Source organism: Trachurus trachurus (genome assembly GCF_905171665.1).
Source record: "Trachurus trachurus genome assembly, chromosome: 19".
Lineage (NCBI taxonomy): Eukaryota > Metazoa > Chordata > Actinopteri > Carangiformes > Carangidae > Trachurus > Trachurus trachurus.
Window position 1 is genome coordinate 4,078,439 of NC_139913.1, and position 18,403 is coordinate 4,096,841.

At 41.9% G+C, this 18,403-nt stretch overlaps 1 protein-coding gene across 1 annotated transcript; it reads left to right on the forward strand.

Moving 5' to 3' along the window:
- Positions 1–610: 610 nt before the first annotated feature.
- Positions 611–18,000, forward strand: fam171a2b (family with sequence similarity 171 member A2b; the record flags this gene model as incomplete). The annotated part of the gene is made up of 10 exons (XM_083993842.1): positions 611–708; positions 5,827–6,054; positions 7,521–7,613; positions 8,965–9,123; positions 9,904–10,083; positions 10,973–11,086; positions 12,770–12,896; positions 13,715–13,994; positions 15,125–15,617; positions 17,231–18,000. The coding sequence occupies exons 1-10, from the start codon at positions 612–614 to the stop codon at positions 17,998–18,000; spliced, it is 2,541 nt and encodes an 846-aa protein (XP_083849968.1). The 5' UTR covers position 611.
- Between the last annotated feature and the right edge of the window lie 403 nt (positions 18,001–18,403).

Sequence of the window (18,403 nt, forward strand, 5' to 3'; positions counted from 1 at the left end):
CCTTGGCTGCACACACAGAGAGGACTGCCCCTTTATGCCGTTCTCTCTCCTCATTGGACAAAGCTTGTAGGATGCAAGGAAAGTTTTCTCCTCGGCTCAGAGCAGAGCAGAGTGACTGACAGACCCGTGTTTCAGACCAAACACTCTATAGAAGTGATTGCCGTCGGAAGATACAACTATTTAAGACTTATATTAACACAAATATTCTGCTTACTTCTGTTTTAATGTGAATGTAAGTGTTTTGAAGTCCACTGAACTGGGACCAGATGTGACTCCACCAGTCCTGGGTCTTGTATACTGTATATATATTGATCCACATCCAGACTGAGGAGCTGTTCCACCTGAGACCAGCAGAGGGAAACGTAGCGCGCTTCTCCCTCCCGCCTCAGACAATAAAAACAAGGCAGAGCCCCCACACACACACACACACACTTATACACACACACACTCTCTCAGAAAGAGACAGCATCTCAGCTCCCCCTGACTGTATTCAAAGCCGCCTGCCTGGCACCAGAGCCGAGCCATGTCTGAGCACTGAAGGAAGGAGCTCCGGGACTGGACTGGACTGGATGTGGATATGGGTCTGGGTCTGGGGGACATGTAGCTGCAGGATGCCGGACCTCCGCGTCTCCCGTTTGCTCCTGTTCGTGTCGGTGTGCGCGGTTTGGGAGGCGCTGGCCAAATCTCTTCCAGATCAGGGAGCATTCGGTAAGCTCGCCATACAAGGAGGGAAGGGGGGGATGCAGCAGCAGTAGCACGGCTCAGTACAGCACGGCTCAGCACGGCACGGCTCAGCTCAGCACAATGAGGAGGAGATGGGAGTGGTTGCATTTTTTATTGCTTTTGTCGAAACCAGAACCGTCGATTCCTTTTGAGCGCTGCGCTTTGATATGAAGTTAGAGAGGAGGAGGAGGAAGAGGAGGAATATAAAGGGGGAGGATGTGTTTTTATTCTAAATTATGTCGCTGGTTTTGATCCAGTAGATTCATAATAAATATCCATGAGGGCCACAGCACCAACCACACCACAGCAGTGTTTGGGGCTAACGCTGCTGCTGCTGCTGCTGCTCAGGCTCAGAGATATGTGGCTGAAGGAGCTGATCTGGGGTCTGATTGTTCCCAGGCCTCCATGTCAGGCCTGACTTACTGTATAACAATGATAATGATAACAATAACAGTAATAATACCCTATAGGCCTCCTCCGCGTGCCATCCTCTCTTCTTGTCTTGGCTGTGTGGATGGATGGTGTGTGACAGTGTGTGAACCTGCAGACACGTTCATGTTCAGCTTTAGGCCCTGGAAGGAGCATAAAGGAAAGGGGGGAAAAAAATAAAATAAAAAAGCACCAATGTCGTGTCAGAGCAGTGATGCAGCAGCTGCAGTGTTTATGTTCTGCTGTGCATTATTATTTTTTCATGCAAGAGCATTCATTATGTAATTGCATTGCTTTCTGCTTCACGCTGCTTTGAGATGCATGGATGGTCACAGCGGTGGAGCAGAGTAACGGAGTACATTTATTTACTCAAGTACTTTACTTTCACTTTCGTGTATGTGGAATATTGTGATTTTTTTACTCCATAGCTGCAGTTACTTTTACATTAAAAACCCGTTATTAACAAAGAGGATATAATGCATTATAGATCTGAGACTAGCTGAAGTAGCTGCACATTAAAACCAGGAGGATATTCTGTCAATATGAAGGATTGATTTGTATTGGACAGCTACAGTTACACTGTAAACAATGAACAATATGGACTCAGCTCAATAAATGTGAGATATTGTTACAGTTTAAATGACAGACAGTAGAAAAAGTTCATTAAATCAGATTTTTACACATTAATGCAGCTGTAAATACTTTGGTTTTGCAGCTTTTTGCCTATGAATATGAGTTTTTCATCCTTTTTTTCTATTATTCTTATTCATTTTGTTTGCCAGATTCTACTTTACGTCCAGTCTCAATATGTTTTTGGCTCCATGAAGCTTTATTGATTGTGTGTTTGTGAAGTTTTAGTAGCCTACAGATCAGTGTTTCCTCTGAGTCTAAGCAGCCTAAGCAGCAGCAGCAGCAGCATTAGGGTGTGGACGTCAATAAGTCGACTGTCGTTAAGTCGACTGAATTAGTAACTCATTAGAAAGAACCCTGCAGTTATTGTTTTTCATAATCCATTAATGCAAATGCTTTGTTTTGTTTTTGGTAATTGTATCTCTATGAACGCCGCCTCGCTTTCCTTAGACTAAAATTATAATAATTGTTGTGTTTTTAGAAGCTGTGACACCTGTTGTCGACTTTATTGACCAGAATCTGAAAGTTTAACGTTTAAAATTCTCACAAAATCCCAGTGTCCTTATACGTCTGAACGTTGGTTGGTTCGCTAAACACAGTGAGAAACTGTGTGTAGAGGATTTTATTCTCCTCTTGAGTCGTTGCCGCTGAAGGAGAGAAAACTTCCCAGACTTCTCTTCATCTTCATCAATGTGACACTGTGACTGTGAATGGAGCCGCTTCAGGCCTCAGCGCCTAGAGTGCCGAGCCCAGATTGAGGAAATCCTCTCTCCACACACACACACACACACACACACACACACACACACACACACACACACACACACACACACACACACAAGAGAGTCTTTATTGAACTATTATGTTAATGGGATGGCAGCGTTTACATCCACACAATAGATACACACACACACACACACACACACACACACACACACAGAGAAACACACATATTCCCCTCTATGCCTGTTATCTGGATGCAGCCGTTGTGAAGTTGTGTGAGGGGTTTTGAGAGGCCCCGGTCGGTCGGGTCGGAGGCTTTAAGAGGACGACCGACAGCTCGTATAGCACATCACCAACGACAACAACCAGCTTTTGGAGAGTCAGAGCGTAACCATGGAAACATCCCCCACCACCACCACCACCACCATGCGTGACCCACATCCGACGCCGTCCAAGAAGCGAGATGAGAAACAAAATGTTCTAAGAGGGGCGGCGCCGGTGGGGGAGCGGAGGGATGAAGAGAAGAGAAGAGCCACGTCGCCATGGATTCTTCTTCTTTTTTTTTTTTTTAGGGGATGTTGTGATGTGATGGGATGGGTGTGTCCATGACAACGAGTGGATGCTGCTGCTGCTGCTGCTGTGAAATCAACAGGAAGTCAGACGTAACGTTCATCAACACGTCGTCAGCAGCAGACTGACAGGATCCACTGTGACACCATGACACAGCGCTTTTTAGAGACTGTGGAGTCAGGACGTGTCATCATCATCATCATCATCATCATCGTCATCATCAGTCGGTCGTCATTGAACTTTGAGGCTTTTAAATCAATTCTTAAAACCCACTTTTACAGACTTGCTTTTATGTGATGTCATCCTCTTCTTTATTCTTTCATCATCATCTATTTTATCTCTGCTCTTAGTTTTACTTTATACCTTCTTCTGTTTTAACTCTTTTATCCCAATCTTTTCTTATCTTATTGTATCTCATCTTATCTATTTTTATCATGTACACCCCCCTTTTTTATTTATTTCATCTAATTTACTGCATCCTGCATTTTAATTTGACTCCTCCTGGTCTCAGTTTGTTGTTGGGTTCTTGTGTTGCTGTATCGCTGGGGCGCTCCATCTCTCATGGTTTTATGGCATCTATGATTTGTCTCATATGTTTGTTTGTTTTTTATCAATCAACATTTAAACACACATTACAAGACAGTTACACAGACAGTTAGACATATACAAAACCGTATGGGACAAAGGGGGTGTTGAGCAGGCATATTGGAAATAAAAACAGAGAATAAACAGGTTGATAAAGCAAAGAAGAAAGAATAAGAAAGAGGACATTGTGTTTTGTGGTGTTATATAAATACTACTATTATTATTATAAAATCCCAGAAATCCCCGACGTGTCTCAGATCTCCAGACTTCACCTGAAGGCATCACGGTTTTAATTTGAACCTCAGTGTCTCGTGTTGGTTCGACCATCGAGTTTATTCAACAAATACTGAAATCAAACCAGAGCATCTGATGTTGTTAATGTTTTGTTTTCTGTTGTCATCTCTTTTTAGTCCTGTGTTGTTAATGTTTGTAGATAGTTGTTGGGTTTTTATCTGTTGTGTGTTGTTAATTTGCTATGGCTAAGTTTTAATTACAACATAAACCCATAGATTCTCATACCCTGTTGTGAAACTGTGTCACAAAAATTACATTTTTCCTGCATTTTTAAGATAAAGAAGCTAAATATACCTTTAAAAAAAGCTGAACTTGAATCAAAGCTTGGCTCCTGCTGCATAAAACACCTTAAATGAGACAGTTAAGGATTAATTTATCCCAAATCTTTTTCCTGACTTGGTCTCTGAGGTCTTCTCTAAACCTCTTTAACCGATTTTGACTGATTCTTTAATTAAATGACAAAGATAATGGGAAAACTCTTAAACACTGGTGACCATTTTAATTAAAGCTGCAGATGGAGACTGTTTTTTATTTTAAGGAAAATCTTTACTAAAGGTGTTTTGTTTCCCCTAAAGGATAAAAAACAAAACAATACTCATTCATATTCATTTCTCATGTCGTCGTGGAAACCTGTGGTCAGCCCGGCCGTTTGACGAGTGTGAAGGTCGTTTTGTTCGGACTGTCGCAGTAATGATGTCGTCCTTGTGCGACAGCCAAAGGGGGACTTGATGAATTGAGCCACACTCTGTAGTAATTAGGTTTTTATATTATTTTATTTTTTTATTAGAGTTTGACTGAACGACCTCCAGCTGTGTTTCTGTTGTGGTCTTCCTCAGTGGATGGATGGATGGATGGATGGTTGGATGGATGCTGGGTTGTCATGGAGATGATTTTTTCTGAAGCAAGGTGGACTTAGTGTTTATTTAATTGTAACTAAAATCTAATCACAAGTTTTCTGTGAAGACGAGAAACAGAAACAGACGAAGTTGTGAGAGCTGAGTCTTCAGTCGTCGGTTTCCAGTTATATTTAATAGTAAAAACTGTTGAATTTAAGCTGAATTAAAGGGACAACGCGGAGTTTGTATTTGGTTATAAAAGAGTCTCCAATTAATCTACGTTACCCACTTGTTAATGGGTCCATTTTCGACAAATATATCGTTTTGTCTTTATAGTTATTTTGTCGGCTCGCCCAGCATTTCCTACTTTTGGTTTCGCGGACGTTGCCCGGCGGGTCATGGGAATAACGCCGCCGAATCGCCGTTTATGGTCGCAACTACGACGATATCTGATCGTCTTCAAACCTCCGACTTTCATTCTTGATGAGTGAAAACATTCTTGGCAAATGTTTTCGCTTTCGTCCATCTTGCGCCGGTCCAACAATTTCCTTGTTGTCCCTTTAATATTACTTTATCACTTGAAAATCTCCTTAGATATGTTATTGATTAATTGGATGTCTCCTAGTTACACAAACGCCCCATTAATTTACTTTTACCTACAGCAACACATTTATTTGAAAGTGTTTTTTGTTCTTGATGTTGTGTGTTGGCTTTCTAATTGTCGTCTATGTGTTGATCTTTTTCCATTTTGTCGCCTGTTGTTGTGTTTATTTCTATTTCCTCTGCTCTGTAATGACTCGGCTGTTTTTCCCCCGGTGACCCAGGCGTCACTGAACTCAACATCATCACAGCTACTGAAATAAACCATCAGACGACAGAGACACAATGAAATGATGTGACGTCTGTTTTTATTTTATTTTCTGTCTCTGTAGATTTAATATTCAGAGGTTTTCAGACTGAAGTGAATAATTCATCATGTCTGTGTCCTCTCTCTCTCTCTCTCTCTCTCTGTCTCTTTGTTCTCTCTCACACACAGAGGTGCAAATAAAAGTCCAGGTGTTCGACAACAGCGACCTGTCGCCGCTGGCCGACGCTCAGGTGGAAGTGCACGGGAATCAGACGGTGTTGGCGTCCAGCAGGGCCGGCGGCGACGGCGTCCTGAGGGTCAGCTTCCCGTACCGCGTGGGGACGTGGGTCATCATCACCGCCTCCAAGAAAGACTACGTCACCAACTCGGTGCCCTGGCACTCCAGCCGCATCCCCTGTAAGTCTCAGCATCTTCATTTATGTAGTCGTATTCATTCATATTTACATTTATTAGGTGTCTTTTTATCTATATTACTGTGTTATAAAGTAAACGCCTCTATAAATAACATTAATTATTGTTACTATGATTAGTAGTAATCAGACAAAGTCATCAGTGATGATCAAGTGAGTTGGGTCATTATCCATCTCTTCTATTTTTAATTTTTTATGCTTAGTTTTTTGTGTCCTTGAACAAACACTTTAAGGCGAGACACTACAGGCAAAAACACTGTTTTTTTTACACAGATTTTCTTCCTTAACACGTATTCTTTCAAAAAAAGTCGAAAGAAATGGTAGAAAATCCACATTAAGGTTTTTATTTTACTTAACTTTCATCTGTAGATTTCTCCTAAATTCACCAAAAGTTAGTCTGACTCATGTCATGTCAGGTGTCATTGTAAAGCTCTCTCTCTCCTGAACAGTTATGTAGGCTCCAAAAATTGTAATTTCCGCCATATCCGCAACCAATCAGAAAAGTACGATTGACATTAACAATCTATGGAATTTTACAGTACAAGTCTTTAAAGGCCGTTTTCTCAAAAAGAGTTGTTCCTCAGACTCTGAGCTAGAAATCTCCACTTCAGCAGCACCTACAGACACCAAACCTTCCAGTTGTATTCCTGTCTATATTCTGAAGGTTTTTACAGAGGGGATTGTTGATATATCATTCACAGCCTGATTTATACAACATTTTATTCCTAAAAACATTGCGAAATTAGATTTTTTAGGGCTGGTGACAGTATTTTCTCATTTACAGTGATAAAAAGAGATATCCAAAATCCCCTCGGTAAAAACTTCTGACTCTAATATGTCAACAAAATAAAACAAGTTTTGAAAGTAGCTTTATCCGTTATTCAGATTTCTGTTCTGGAAATGTATGCAAATTAGCGCATATTTCATTAGATATTGCCTCATTTACATATTTAAACATAAAATTTGACAAAACTTGTAATACAAAAAAGATTTGTCTTAATGTGAGTGATAAACTTGGGAAGTTTCATGGTGATATGTGTTAGTTAAAATTTTTACCCTATTCACCTGTCTCACTTTAAATGAAATTAATTATGAATAATATTATTATTAGAAATCACAGACAGGATCATCACTCTTTGAAATTTTCTTCAACGTCCAAAAAATAATTACACCTAAAATAAAGATTCTTCCTGTAGTATAAAGCTGGATTTGCCTTGTATGGAGGTTTTATCCATCTGGAAAGTGCTGATAAATAAAAAAAGATATAATAACTAATAAATCTGGGACGTTTTATCCCCGCTGGTTTATATTAAATATATATTAAATAAGTCTTGGATTTACCCTGCAGACGCCCTCGGTCTGTGTTGTTGCACCTGGAGATCTGCTGCGCTAATTTAAATCTTTCATGTGTTTTTTATTTCTTTTCTTTTCTTTTCTTTTTTATTTTTACAGTGTACGCCTCGGTCAGCCTGTACCTGCTCGCCCAGCGGCCGGGGACTCTGATCCTGTACGATGACGTCCTGCAGGTGCTGTCTGGGTCACCAGGTAACCACGACAACAACAACAACGACCACAGCAGTCAACGTTTTCCAGATGCCGCGGCTGTCGTGTCTACTCTGCTCACTTCTCCTTTCACGCTTTGAATTTATGAAGGATTATCGGCTTTTACCCGCCGCGATTTATTGAATCACAGGAGGACGATTTTTATAAAAAAATTTACATCTATTAGAAAATGACGGCGCGTCGTCTTCAGTCGCTCGGGGAGTCGAGTTCGACCCTTCGACAGTTATTCTGTCATCACGTCTTAAATTCTCCTGCGAGAGCGTCTGAGGGTGAAGACGGATCACCTCCTCCTCCTCCTCCTCCTCCCCTGTGTCTCCTCGGGCCTCCATATATTTCACCGTTTAACATTTAGATGACCCCGCGCTACTCACTGCTGCTGCTGCTGCTGCTGCTGCTGCTGCTATCGCCATAGGAACAGCTGCAGTTGTTTACACTTTTTCAAAGATAGAATAGAATAGAGTACAACTTTATTTATCCTGCAGGACAGCTCCCGTTATTAACACATACATTATTTATTCGTTCAACACGTTCATTAATTCCATAAAAGTCAAGTTAAAAGTCAAGCCCCAGAACAGAAACAGTAAACATGATTATATTATACTAAAAAATAAAAGAGAATACTTATAAGTAAGTAGTTAATTTAAAGGGATAGTTCAACATTTTGGCAAATCCTCCTCTCACCATAATCCCTATAGTCATAGCAGTAGTTTCATCACCTTTAATTATCGGTGCATGTTGTTTTGAGATCGGCGGGGCAGAGACATGAGCTGCTCAGTCAACACAATGGAGGTGAACGGTGCAGGTCCCCTGTCCCTCGTCAAACTCATCAAATACACAATCCAACAACTCCACAACGCTCTGGTGGACAAGTTGTGAGCTGCACATTCACCACGCTATGAGATAATAACACAACGTTACCAGACAGAGTTGTTCTAGAGGGAAATTCATGCAAAACCGCTGATGTGCGTTGCCTTCAGGGACAGTTTTTCAGCAAGCAGTCTCTGCATTTACCTCTAAAACAACTCTGTGTGGTAACGTTCTGTTATTATCTCATAGCGTGGTGAATGTGCAGCTCACAACTTGTCCACCAGAGCGTTGTGGACTATAGGGATTATGATGATAGGAGATTTGCCAAAATGTTGAACTATCCCTTTAAGGGAGCAATCATCAAGAAAACATGATAGCATAGATTTAAAAAAAAAAAAAAAAAACTCATTCAGAAAGGCGGTTAAAGGGATAGAAGATGCCAAGAGAAAACAAATAACAGAGGATTTACAGACTGATGGTCCTGGTGTCTTTATTTTTATTTTTCTGTTTGTTTTTTTGCTTCCAGGAGCTCGTAACCAGCCGCTGGTGCAGCTCCAGAGGAAGTCGCTCCAGCTGCCCGGCAGCTCCAACTACACGGCGCTGTCGGCCGCGATGACCACGGCCAGGAGCCAGTATGAAGTCGGCGGTTTCCCGTTTCTCCTGGGCCAAGAGACCAACAGCTCAGGTAGGAAACGCCGACAAACAACAACTCACAGCTCAGTCACATAACGAGCCGCCGGTCACTAACTGGGTTTCCATCCAAATGTATCGAATTTAAGAGCGGATTTTGTGAAAATGCGCAAAAAGCAAATGCAAATTTATGCCCGTTTCCATTCGTTATTGTTTTGCGATTATTGGGAGAGGAGGAGTGCGCCGTGAGATTACGTCATAAGAGAGCATGAATGTACAGTATCCATAACAACAGTTGACACTCAGGTGACACTCAACATCATGGACAATTTACGTACTTTCCGGACTATAGACGCACCTGTATAAGCCGCACCAGCTAAATTTTAAAAGAAAATACATATATAGGCCGCACTTGAATGTAAACTGCAGGTTTTCATGTTGTAACATGAGATATTTACACAGAAAGACAGTAGGGAACTGTGCAAGTCCGCTCGCTTTTCCACTGTTTTGGTTACGCTCCTCTCGCCCATGTGTCGTTCTCCATTCCTTTGAACGTCGCTGGGTGAAGTCCAGCAGCACTTCACCCACAAACTCTGGCTCAATTCACATAATCTGTTTCCATAACAAAAAGTCGCATTTTCCTTTTTTATCGATACGCTGACAAATCCCCCCCCCCCCAAAGCGTAAAAACTTTTAAGCGCATTTACTGCCTTTTTTCGAATTTCTGGCGTTTCCATCCAAGTATTTATTCGCAATTTTTGAAAATGCGAATAAAACAAGGTGGATGGAAACGCAACTACTGAGGCTGACGGCGGCGACTCGTCCTCCTGTCCAGGTGCAGAGACGGGCTGGACGGACCTGACGGCGCTGGCCGTGGTCAGCGTGCAGCTCTACGACAAAGACGGCGTCGCCATCCAGGTCTCGGACCCGATCCACGTCTCCGTGCCGCTGCCGTCGGACACACGCAACAGGATGGCCACGAGCGTACCGGCCTGGCTGTATCAGCCCAAAACAGGTGAGACCACACACACACACACACTATATTATCAAAAACATTCTTTATTAATTAGGTGTGAGGTTTAGCTGGGATCTATTTCAATTCAAAAACTGATTTCTGTGAGAAATGCTGTTTCTAATTTATCTTCTCTTTATTTAAACATGTTTTATTCTGTATCGTCACAATTAAAACAGCATTTTGTATCGATTGTCAATAAGACAACACAGGAGGATTGTTTGTTTTTATTATCTATTTTCATTTATTCTTATGTATTGAGTTAATGCAGCAGCTCTATGCTGAAGTATACAACAATACATCTGAATATTAAAATCCATATTTCATGATTTGAATATTAAAATCCATATTTCATGATTTCAATTTCAATTTTGTTGCAACAAAAAGTCATCATTGAATCGACAGTGTTACAAAAGTCAAAGTGGGAAAAGAAAAATGTATTAAACAGCATTATAATGTTATTCTTATCTTTAAACTTTTTCATATGAAGCTGCAACAAATTCACCCGATTCATCTCCTGATAATTCTCCTAATTAATCAACTGATTGATTGATTTATTGATTGTTCAGTCCAACCTGCTTCTCAAAACCTCAGAATTATTTTAACGAATAGATGGAAAAATATGAATTTTATACAATAAATTCAAATTAAACAGTTTCATCTTTAGTTAATCCAAAATAGAGCGTCATATTTTATCAGCTCTTAAACATATTAATTTGTCAAGTACCTGTCAGATAAATGTAAAACCTCCCATCCACCTCTGGTATCCCATATATGTATTAAATGTTTATGTTGTGTGTGTGTGTGTGTGTGTGTGTGTGTGTGTGTGTGTGTGTGTGTGTGTGTGTGTGTGTGTGTGTGTGTGTGTGTGTGTGTGTGTGTGTGTGTGCAGGCCTGTGGGTGAGGAACGGGACCGGCTACATCAAGAAAGACGGCGCCCAGTTCGTGTGGAACGTGGTGGTTCCTCAGATGGGATACTGGCTGGCCGCCTTCCCCACGTCCTCAGGTGCTGTAACTCTTCTCTTCTCCTCCGACTGTTCACGTTGTTTATCATCCTCATTGTTGTTGCCGCGGCGGCAGCGGCAGATGTTCTCGCCCGTCGTCTCTCTGGGGAGGATGAAGGAAATCTTCTCAGTATCAAAGCCCAGGTGCTTTTTAATCAGAACCAGAACATGGAGTTGACGTCGCTCCAGGGAAACATTTTATTTGCTCTTCACATAAAGCTGCTAAATATGCAGCTTTTTCTTTTTTTTTCCTGGACAAAGTTGAAACACATACCAGATAAAACTCTTAAAAGGATGAGACTGGTGGTGATATTTTACATTTTCCAAGCTGTCAGCAAATTCTGTGAAAACTAACTTAAAGTGTGGTAATAACAGTGAGAGCTGATTTATTCCATCAGCTGCATCGAGTCCACAGACACGTGAGCAGCTCTGACGTCCAGCGTTCACACGGCAACAGGCTGAGACTGTAATTTGTAGAAGCCGTAATAATAATAATAATAATAATAATGTATTAGTGTTTGTTCTTAACAAATTAATAACAAAGAGGAGGAGAGTGTTTGCTGCTTTATTCTAAACGACGACCGATCTGACAACTGTTTAATGTCTTGGTGTTAATTAGATGTCAGTTTCAATTCCTTCAAACTTAATTTTTTTTTAAAAGGTGATGGCTCTGTTGTCAAGTAAAAGGTCAAATAAAAGGTAATAAAAGTCTCCTACTCTGTAGACCAGTGCTGTCAAACATAGGATCAAATTGCCACGTGTGAAAATTACAGAAAAGAGGCATAATATTGTTGAAATTGCCCTTTATTTTCTCAAGAAATTTCAGGTTGTTCATAAAATGTTTTGTAAAAGGACAGTGCATTACTGTAAACATCTTAATAATGAGCTTATCTGCACTAAAACTAAAGGAACATTTTAAATTCTCATTATTTATAGGTTATTAAGCTGTTTGTTTTTTTTTTAAGATCAATTTGTGCTGTATGTGGCCCGTCAACTAAAATGAGTTTGACCGCCGTGCGTTGAACATTTGATATAGATATTTCCTGGTGGTGCAAACCCACAGAATGACTGTATTCTCTCAAGTTATAAGTATATCGTAATTTTTGGACTATTGAGCGCACCTGAATATAAGCCACACCAGTTCAATTTTAAAAGAAAATGGCCGCACTTGAATGTAAGCTGCAGGTTTTCATGTTGTACCATGAGATATTTACACAGAAAGACAGGAGGGAACTGTGCAAGTCCGCTCGCTTTTCCTCTGTTCTGGTTACGCTCCTCTCGCCCATGTGCATTTGTTGACAACGAAGCCGGCCAAAAATCAATAAATGGAGCGGTGGATAATGTTACATAACATATACGATGTTACGGCGTGTGTTTGTGTAGTCTTAACTGTCATAAACTAAAGATTACGGGTTACGGAGCGCGTTTGTGTTGTGGTGTGCAGAGACGAGAGCTGGGTCACCGGGGTGGGCATAAAAGTAGCGGCTTGTAGTCTGAAAAGTACGGTACTATTATAAATGTTACATAATTAAAAAGAAACCAAGATTAATCTCTATGTATTTTTCAAGTGTTTCAATAAAAGTCAAATATTCTAACTGTAAATCTACAAAAACCAAAAGACTGTGACATAAACCATCCATAGTGTTGAAGTGTTGAAGTGTTGACGTCTTTTCTTTGTGCTGCAGGTTTGGGTTTGTCCCACCCGGGCCTGAGGGACATCACCACCTACCACACCCTGTTCCTGCTCTCCATCCTGGGCTCGCTGGCCCTGCTGGTCCTCATCCTGCTCTGCGTGCTGCTCTACTACTGCAGGTGTGGGGAGCGTAGGCGCAGGTCTCTGGGTCTAGGTTTCTATCAAGACAAATATAATTTAAAGGCGACAGTTCAACTTTTTTGGCAAATAATACCCATAGTCATAGCAGTAGGTTCGTTACCTTTAATTGTCGGTGCAAGCTATTTTTAGAACGGCGGAGCAGAGCCGTGAGCTGCTCAGAGCTACACTACGGAGGCTCATGGGATTTCTTGGTTTCCCTCATCAAACTCATCAAATACACAATCCAACAACTCCACAACGCTCTGGTGGACAAGTTGTGACCTGCACATTCACCACACTATGAGATAATAACACAACGTTACCAGTTTTAGAGGTAAATTTGTGCAAAACCGCTGATGCACGTTGCCTTCAGGGACAGTTTTTCATCAAGCAGTCTCTGTATTTCCCTCTAAAACAACTCTGTGTGGTAACGTTGTGTTATTATCTCATAGCGTGGTGAATGTGCAGCTCACAACTTGTCCACCAGAGCGTTGTGGAGTTGTTGGATTGTGTATTTGATGAGTTTGATGAGGGAAACCAAGAAATCCCATGAGCCTCCGTAGCGTAGCTCTGAGCAGCTCACGGCTCTGCTCCGCCGTTCTAAAAATAGCTTGCACCGACAATTAAAGGTAACGAACCTACTGCTATATGACTATAGGGATTATGGCAATGGGCCAATTTGCCAAAATGTTGAACTATCCCTTTAAGCAAAAAGAGAGAGAGAGCGGGTGTGGGTTTAGTTTCAGATCAGGGTCTTCCTGCCAGATAAAAGACGTGTCTTTCCTTCTCTGACCTTCGGCGTGTCTTCGTCTTTCAGGCGGAAGTGTTTGAAGCCTCGCCGGCAGCAAGGGAAACCTCACGCCTCCAACCTGAACGGAGCGAAGCGAGACCAGGGAACGTCGACGTCGCGCCTCAACCTGATCTGCGGCGGCCACGTCGAGTCCGGTCCCTCCAACGACAAATCCGACATGTCCCCGTCCCGAGACTACCAAAGCTCCCGGGAGGACCTGACCAAACACGTGCCGGCTCACATGCTGCGGCACGCCAAGGGGAAAAACGCCTCGGGCTCCCAACGAGGGGAGAGTTTCCCCATGAAGGTTTTTATATTATATTATATTATATTATATTATATTATATATTATTCTCTTGTTTTGCTATATTTGAGTTACTGTGTGGAAGTCGGGGGTAATAACGTATAAAACCAACCTGTTGCCTCTGTACATATTACAAAAAAGAGCCATAAGAACAGTTTTTATGCTGCGTTCAAGACAACTCGGAAGTAGGAAAAAAACTAGCTCCGAGTTGTAAAATTGCAACAACAAAGTGTAAGATCGACTCGATCGGGTTATTCTATGGAATAGTTTTAGATGTACACTGCAAAAGCTCAAAATCTTTCCAAGAATATTTGTCTTATTTCTTGTCAAAATGTCTCATTTCTAGTCAAAACTAAACACTTTCCACACAAAATAAGACTCATCACCTAAAAATGAACTTGTTTTTAGATCATTTTCACTTGTTCCAAACTCATTTTCACTTGAAATAAATAGAAAAATCTGCCAGTGAAAGCAAGTTTTTTGTGCTTGTAATAAGGAAGAAAAACTTGCTCCACTGTCAGATTTTTCTACTTATTTCAAGTGAAAATCTGCTTGAAAGAAGTAAAAAGTGTCTAAAAACAAGCTACTTTTTAATGTGATGAGTCTTATTTTAAGTTGAATGAGATTTATTTTGACTAGAAATTACATTTTCTACTAGAAATAAGATAAATATTCTTGGTAAGATTTTGAGTTTTTGCAGTGTAGAGGTTAAACTGTGGATTTTCTTGTTATGTTGTAGGGGTGGGAGAAAAAATTGATTCACATAAGTATCGCAATATTTTTTTTGACGAATTTTAAATCGATTTTTATTTTTCAAAAATCGATTATTTTTGGGGGGAATTTTTTTGGATTTTCTTTTTTTTTATTTTTTATTATTGTGCAATGTGCATTTGTTTGCCTTTTCTACATACAGAGAGTCCAGGTTTAGAAAAAGTGTTAAAAATGCAGACTAAAAATCAAGAAAATTGGCAATATCGTAGAATCGCACTTTAAATCGAATCGGCATCCAAAAAATCGCCGAAGAATCGAATCGGGAGAAAAGCATATCGTCCCAGCCCTATTATGTTGTACATGAAATATCATTTTGTTGGTTTGGTTTGAAATAAATATTATCTCATCTAACCTAATCTAAGGTCACGCGCGCCACGGAGACCAACAACCTGGACAACCCTCTGCTGCACGAGGACTACGGCCGCAGCTACAGCCCCATGGAGGGCAAGGAGTCCGAGTACCACCGGCACCACAACGCCAACGACAACCGCGGCTACTCCTCCGACCCGCCGTCGCCGCCGCGCTTCCAGGGCTACGTGCCGAGCCAGTCCGACAAGCCGCCCGAGTACTCTGCGGCGGCGGCCGACAGCCTGGCCCGGCCGACGTCCCTCAACACGCAGCCGGGGCAGATCATCTTCTGCAGCTCCATCGACCAGATGAAGGAGAACATGTACCGCAGCATGGTGCCCACGCTCGTCATCCCCGCGCACTACATGCGGCTGCCGTCCGAGTTCTCCGGGAAGGACGGGAAAGACGGGAAGGAGCAGGACAAGGACGGCGCTCCGATGGGCGGCGGCGGTCCGCAGCATCACCACCACCACTCCCAGAAACCGGGCGGGCAGCAGCAGCAGCAAGGTAGAATAACATCCCCTCTTCTCTTTTAGTTAGGGCTGTTCGATTAATTGATTTAAAATCGTAATCGCGATTATTCGGAATCGTAAAAATCGGTTTTTTGAAAATTGTAAAAATCGATTTTTTACTCTAACTAGGGTAATTACGGTAAGCCCCCGTTCATGAATCTGGGCTGCGCTGAATTATCTTCCTCCCATCACGCTCTCCCACTGCTCTCCTCTCCCCACACACTGGAAACAAGCATGTCGGCATTCTGCTAAGACCAGTGAGGATTTCGTTGCCAAAAAGACCAACGGCCCTTTTCCACTACACAGTTACAGCTCTCACGTTTTTAGATAGATAGATAGATAGATAGATAGATAGATAGATAGATAGATAGATAGATAGATAGATAGATAGATAGATAGATAGATAGATAGATAGATAGATAGATAGATAGATAGATAGATAGATATTTTTTTAAATATTCTTTTTAATTAGACTCTAGGTCCATTCAAAAAGACACAAACAGCACACAAAATAGTTTGTCATTGGGCGGTTCGTGGTGCAGTGGTTAAAGCGGCCACCCCGTGTAGAGGCTACAGTCCTCAACGCAGGCGTCCCCGGTTCGAGTCCCGCGTCGGGCAGACCTTTCCTGCATGTCATTCCCCCTCTCTCTGCCTCCCCCTTTCTGTCTATCTCACTGTGCTATCAAATAAAGGCGAAAAAGCCAAAAAAATATACTTAAAAAAAAAAAAAAAAAATAGTTTGTCATTTAACAAAAAAATTGTAATCGAAAATCGATTTTTCAGAGAAGAAAATCGAGATTTTATTTTTGGGCAAAATCGAACAGCCCTACTTTTAGTTTTTTTGTATGTTTTTTTTTTTTTGGACTTGTTTTATGAGTATTTTAAACTACTTATTGCACTCTCTGCACTTTCTTTTTTTTCTCTCTTGGATATGTGTGCCAGTGTTGCTACTGTAATGTATGTATTGTGTATGTATGTTTTACAAGTACAAAGCAGCTGTATTATGCCCAAGACAAATTTCCCTCCCGGGTAGGGATGTCATGATTACTTGTTTTCACAATTAATCATGGTATTAAACGGCACAATTATTTAATCGTAAAGATTCCTAAATACCGTCACATCCCAAAAAAGATTATGTCGGAACCATATCGGCAGATGTGCAGCCAAAATAAAGGTAAATGCTCAGATACTGGTCCATTCAACTAACGTAACATTGAATTGTTAGGAATTTAAATGTTAGCGTGTCATTTGTATTTAAAAAAAACAACAAAATAAAACAAAAAACAACTAAAATAAATGTAAACATTTGATATAGATGACAATTTATGACCTGAATATTTCAAACGCTTCCCCTGGAGGATTAATAATTCGTCATATATTAATAAATACTAAACAATGAATAATGTAATTATATTTTGACTATATTTGATTTTACACATTCATAGTGTTGTGAAATTAATGAATGCATAATAATCGTGATAATCGTAACACCGTGATTATTTCTTTGACAATAATCGTACCAAGAAAATTTGTAATCGTGACATCCCTACTCCCGGGACAAAAATAAAGTGATAACGTTTATTCGATTTGATTTGATTTGATTTGAAGGCGGTGGCGGCGGTTCCCAGGGCGACGACTCGGAGGAGCCGAGCTGGGCGTCGGACTCGTCGGGCGGCCCGGTGACGATCCCCGTGCTCTTCAACGACTCCACCATGGCGCAGATGAACGGCGAGCTGCAGGCGCTGACGGAGAAGAAGCTGCTGGAGCTCGGCGTCAAGCAGCACCCGAGGGCCTGGTTCATCTCCCTGGACGGACGCAACAACGCCCACGTGCGCCACTCCTACATCGACGTCGCCAACGACCTCAGCGGCGGCGGCGGCGGCGGAATCGGCGGCGGCCTTGGATTCGGACTCGGCTCCAGCAGCAGCAGCACGCCACGAGACATCAACCTGGAGCCTCCTCTGGAGTCGCAAGAACGCAAATCGGGGATGAACCGGAAAGGAAAAGACGACCGCTGGGGGACGGGAGGACGGAAGAGCCACGGCGGCGTCGGCGTTGGCGGGAAGAGCTACTCCAAGCTGGCCTACCCCGACCACAGCGAGCCCAGCAGCAGCAGCGAGGGCCGGCCCGTGTCCCCCGAGGAGAACTCCCTGACGCCGCTGCTGGACGAGGGGCCGTCGTCGCGCGGCTCCACCATCCCCCGCCGCGGGCGCAGCCGCGTCAACAGCAGCCGCAGCAGCAACAACAGCAACAGCGAGAACCGCCGCGACTCCATGACCAGCCCCGAGGACGACCCCGACGACAAGGACGAGAACAAGAAGAGCCCCTGGCAGAAGATCGAAGACCGGCCCCTCATGGTCTTCCACCCCAGGAAGTGAAGTGAAGTGAAGGAGGCGTTTCACTGCAAAAACTGCAAAAAAATCTTTCGGAGAATATTTGCCTTTCTATTTCTAGTCAAAACTAATCTCTTTCCACTTAAAATAAGACTCATCACCTAAAAATGAACGTGTTTTTAGATCATTTTCACTTGTTTCAAACAAAATATTCACTTGAAATAAGTAGAAAAATCTGCCAGTCAAAGCAAGTTTGTTGTGCTTGTAATAAGAAAGAAAAATTTGCTCCACTATCAGATTTTTCTACTTATTTCAAGTGAAAATAGACTTGAAAAGCGTCTAAAAACAATCTACTTTTTAATGTGATGAGTCTTACTTTAAGTATAATGAGATTTGTTTTGACTAGAAATGACATTTTGACTAGAAATAAGACAAATATTCTTGGTAA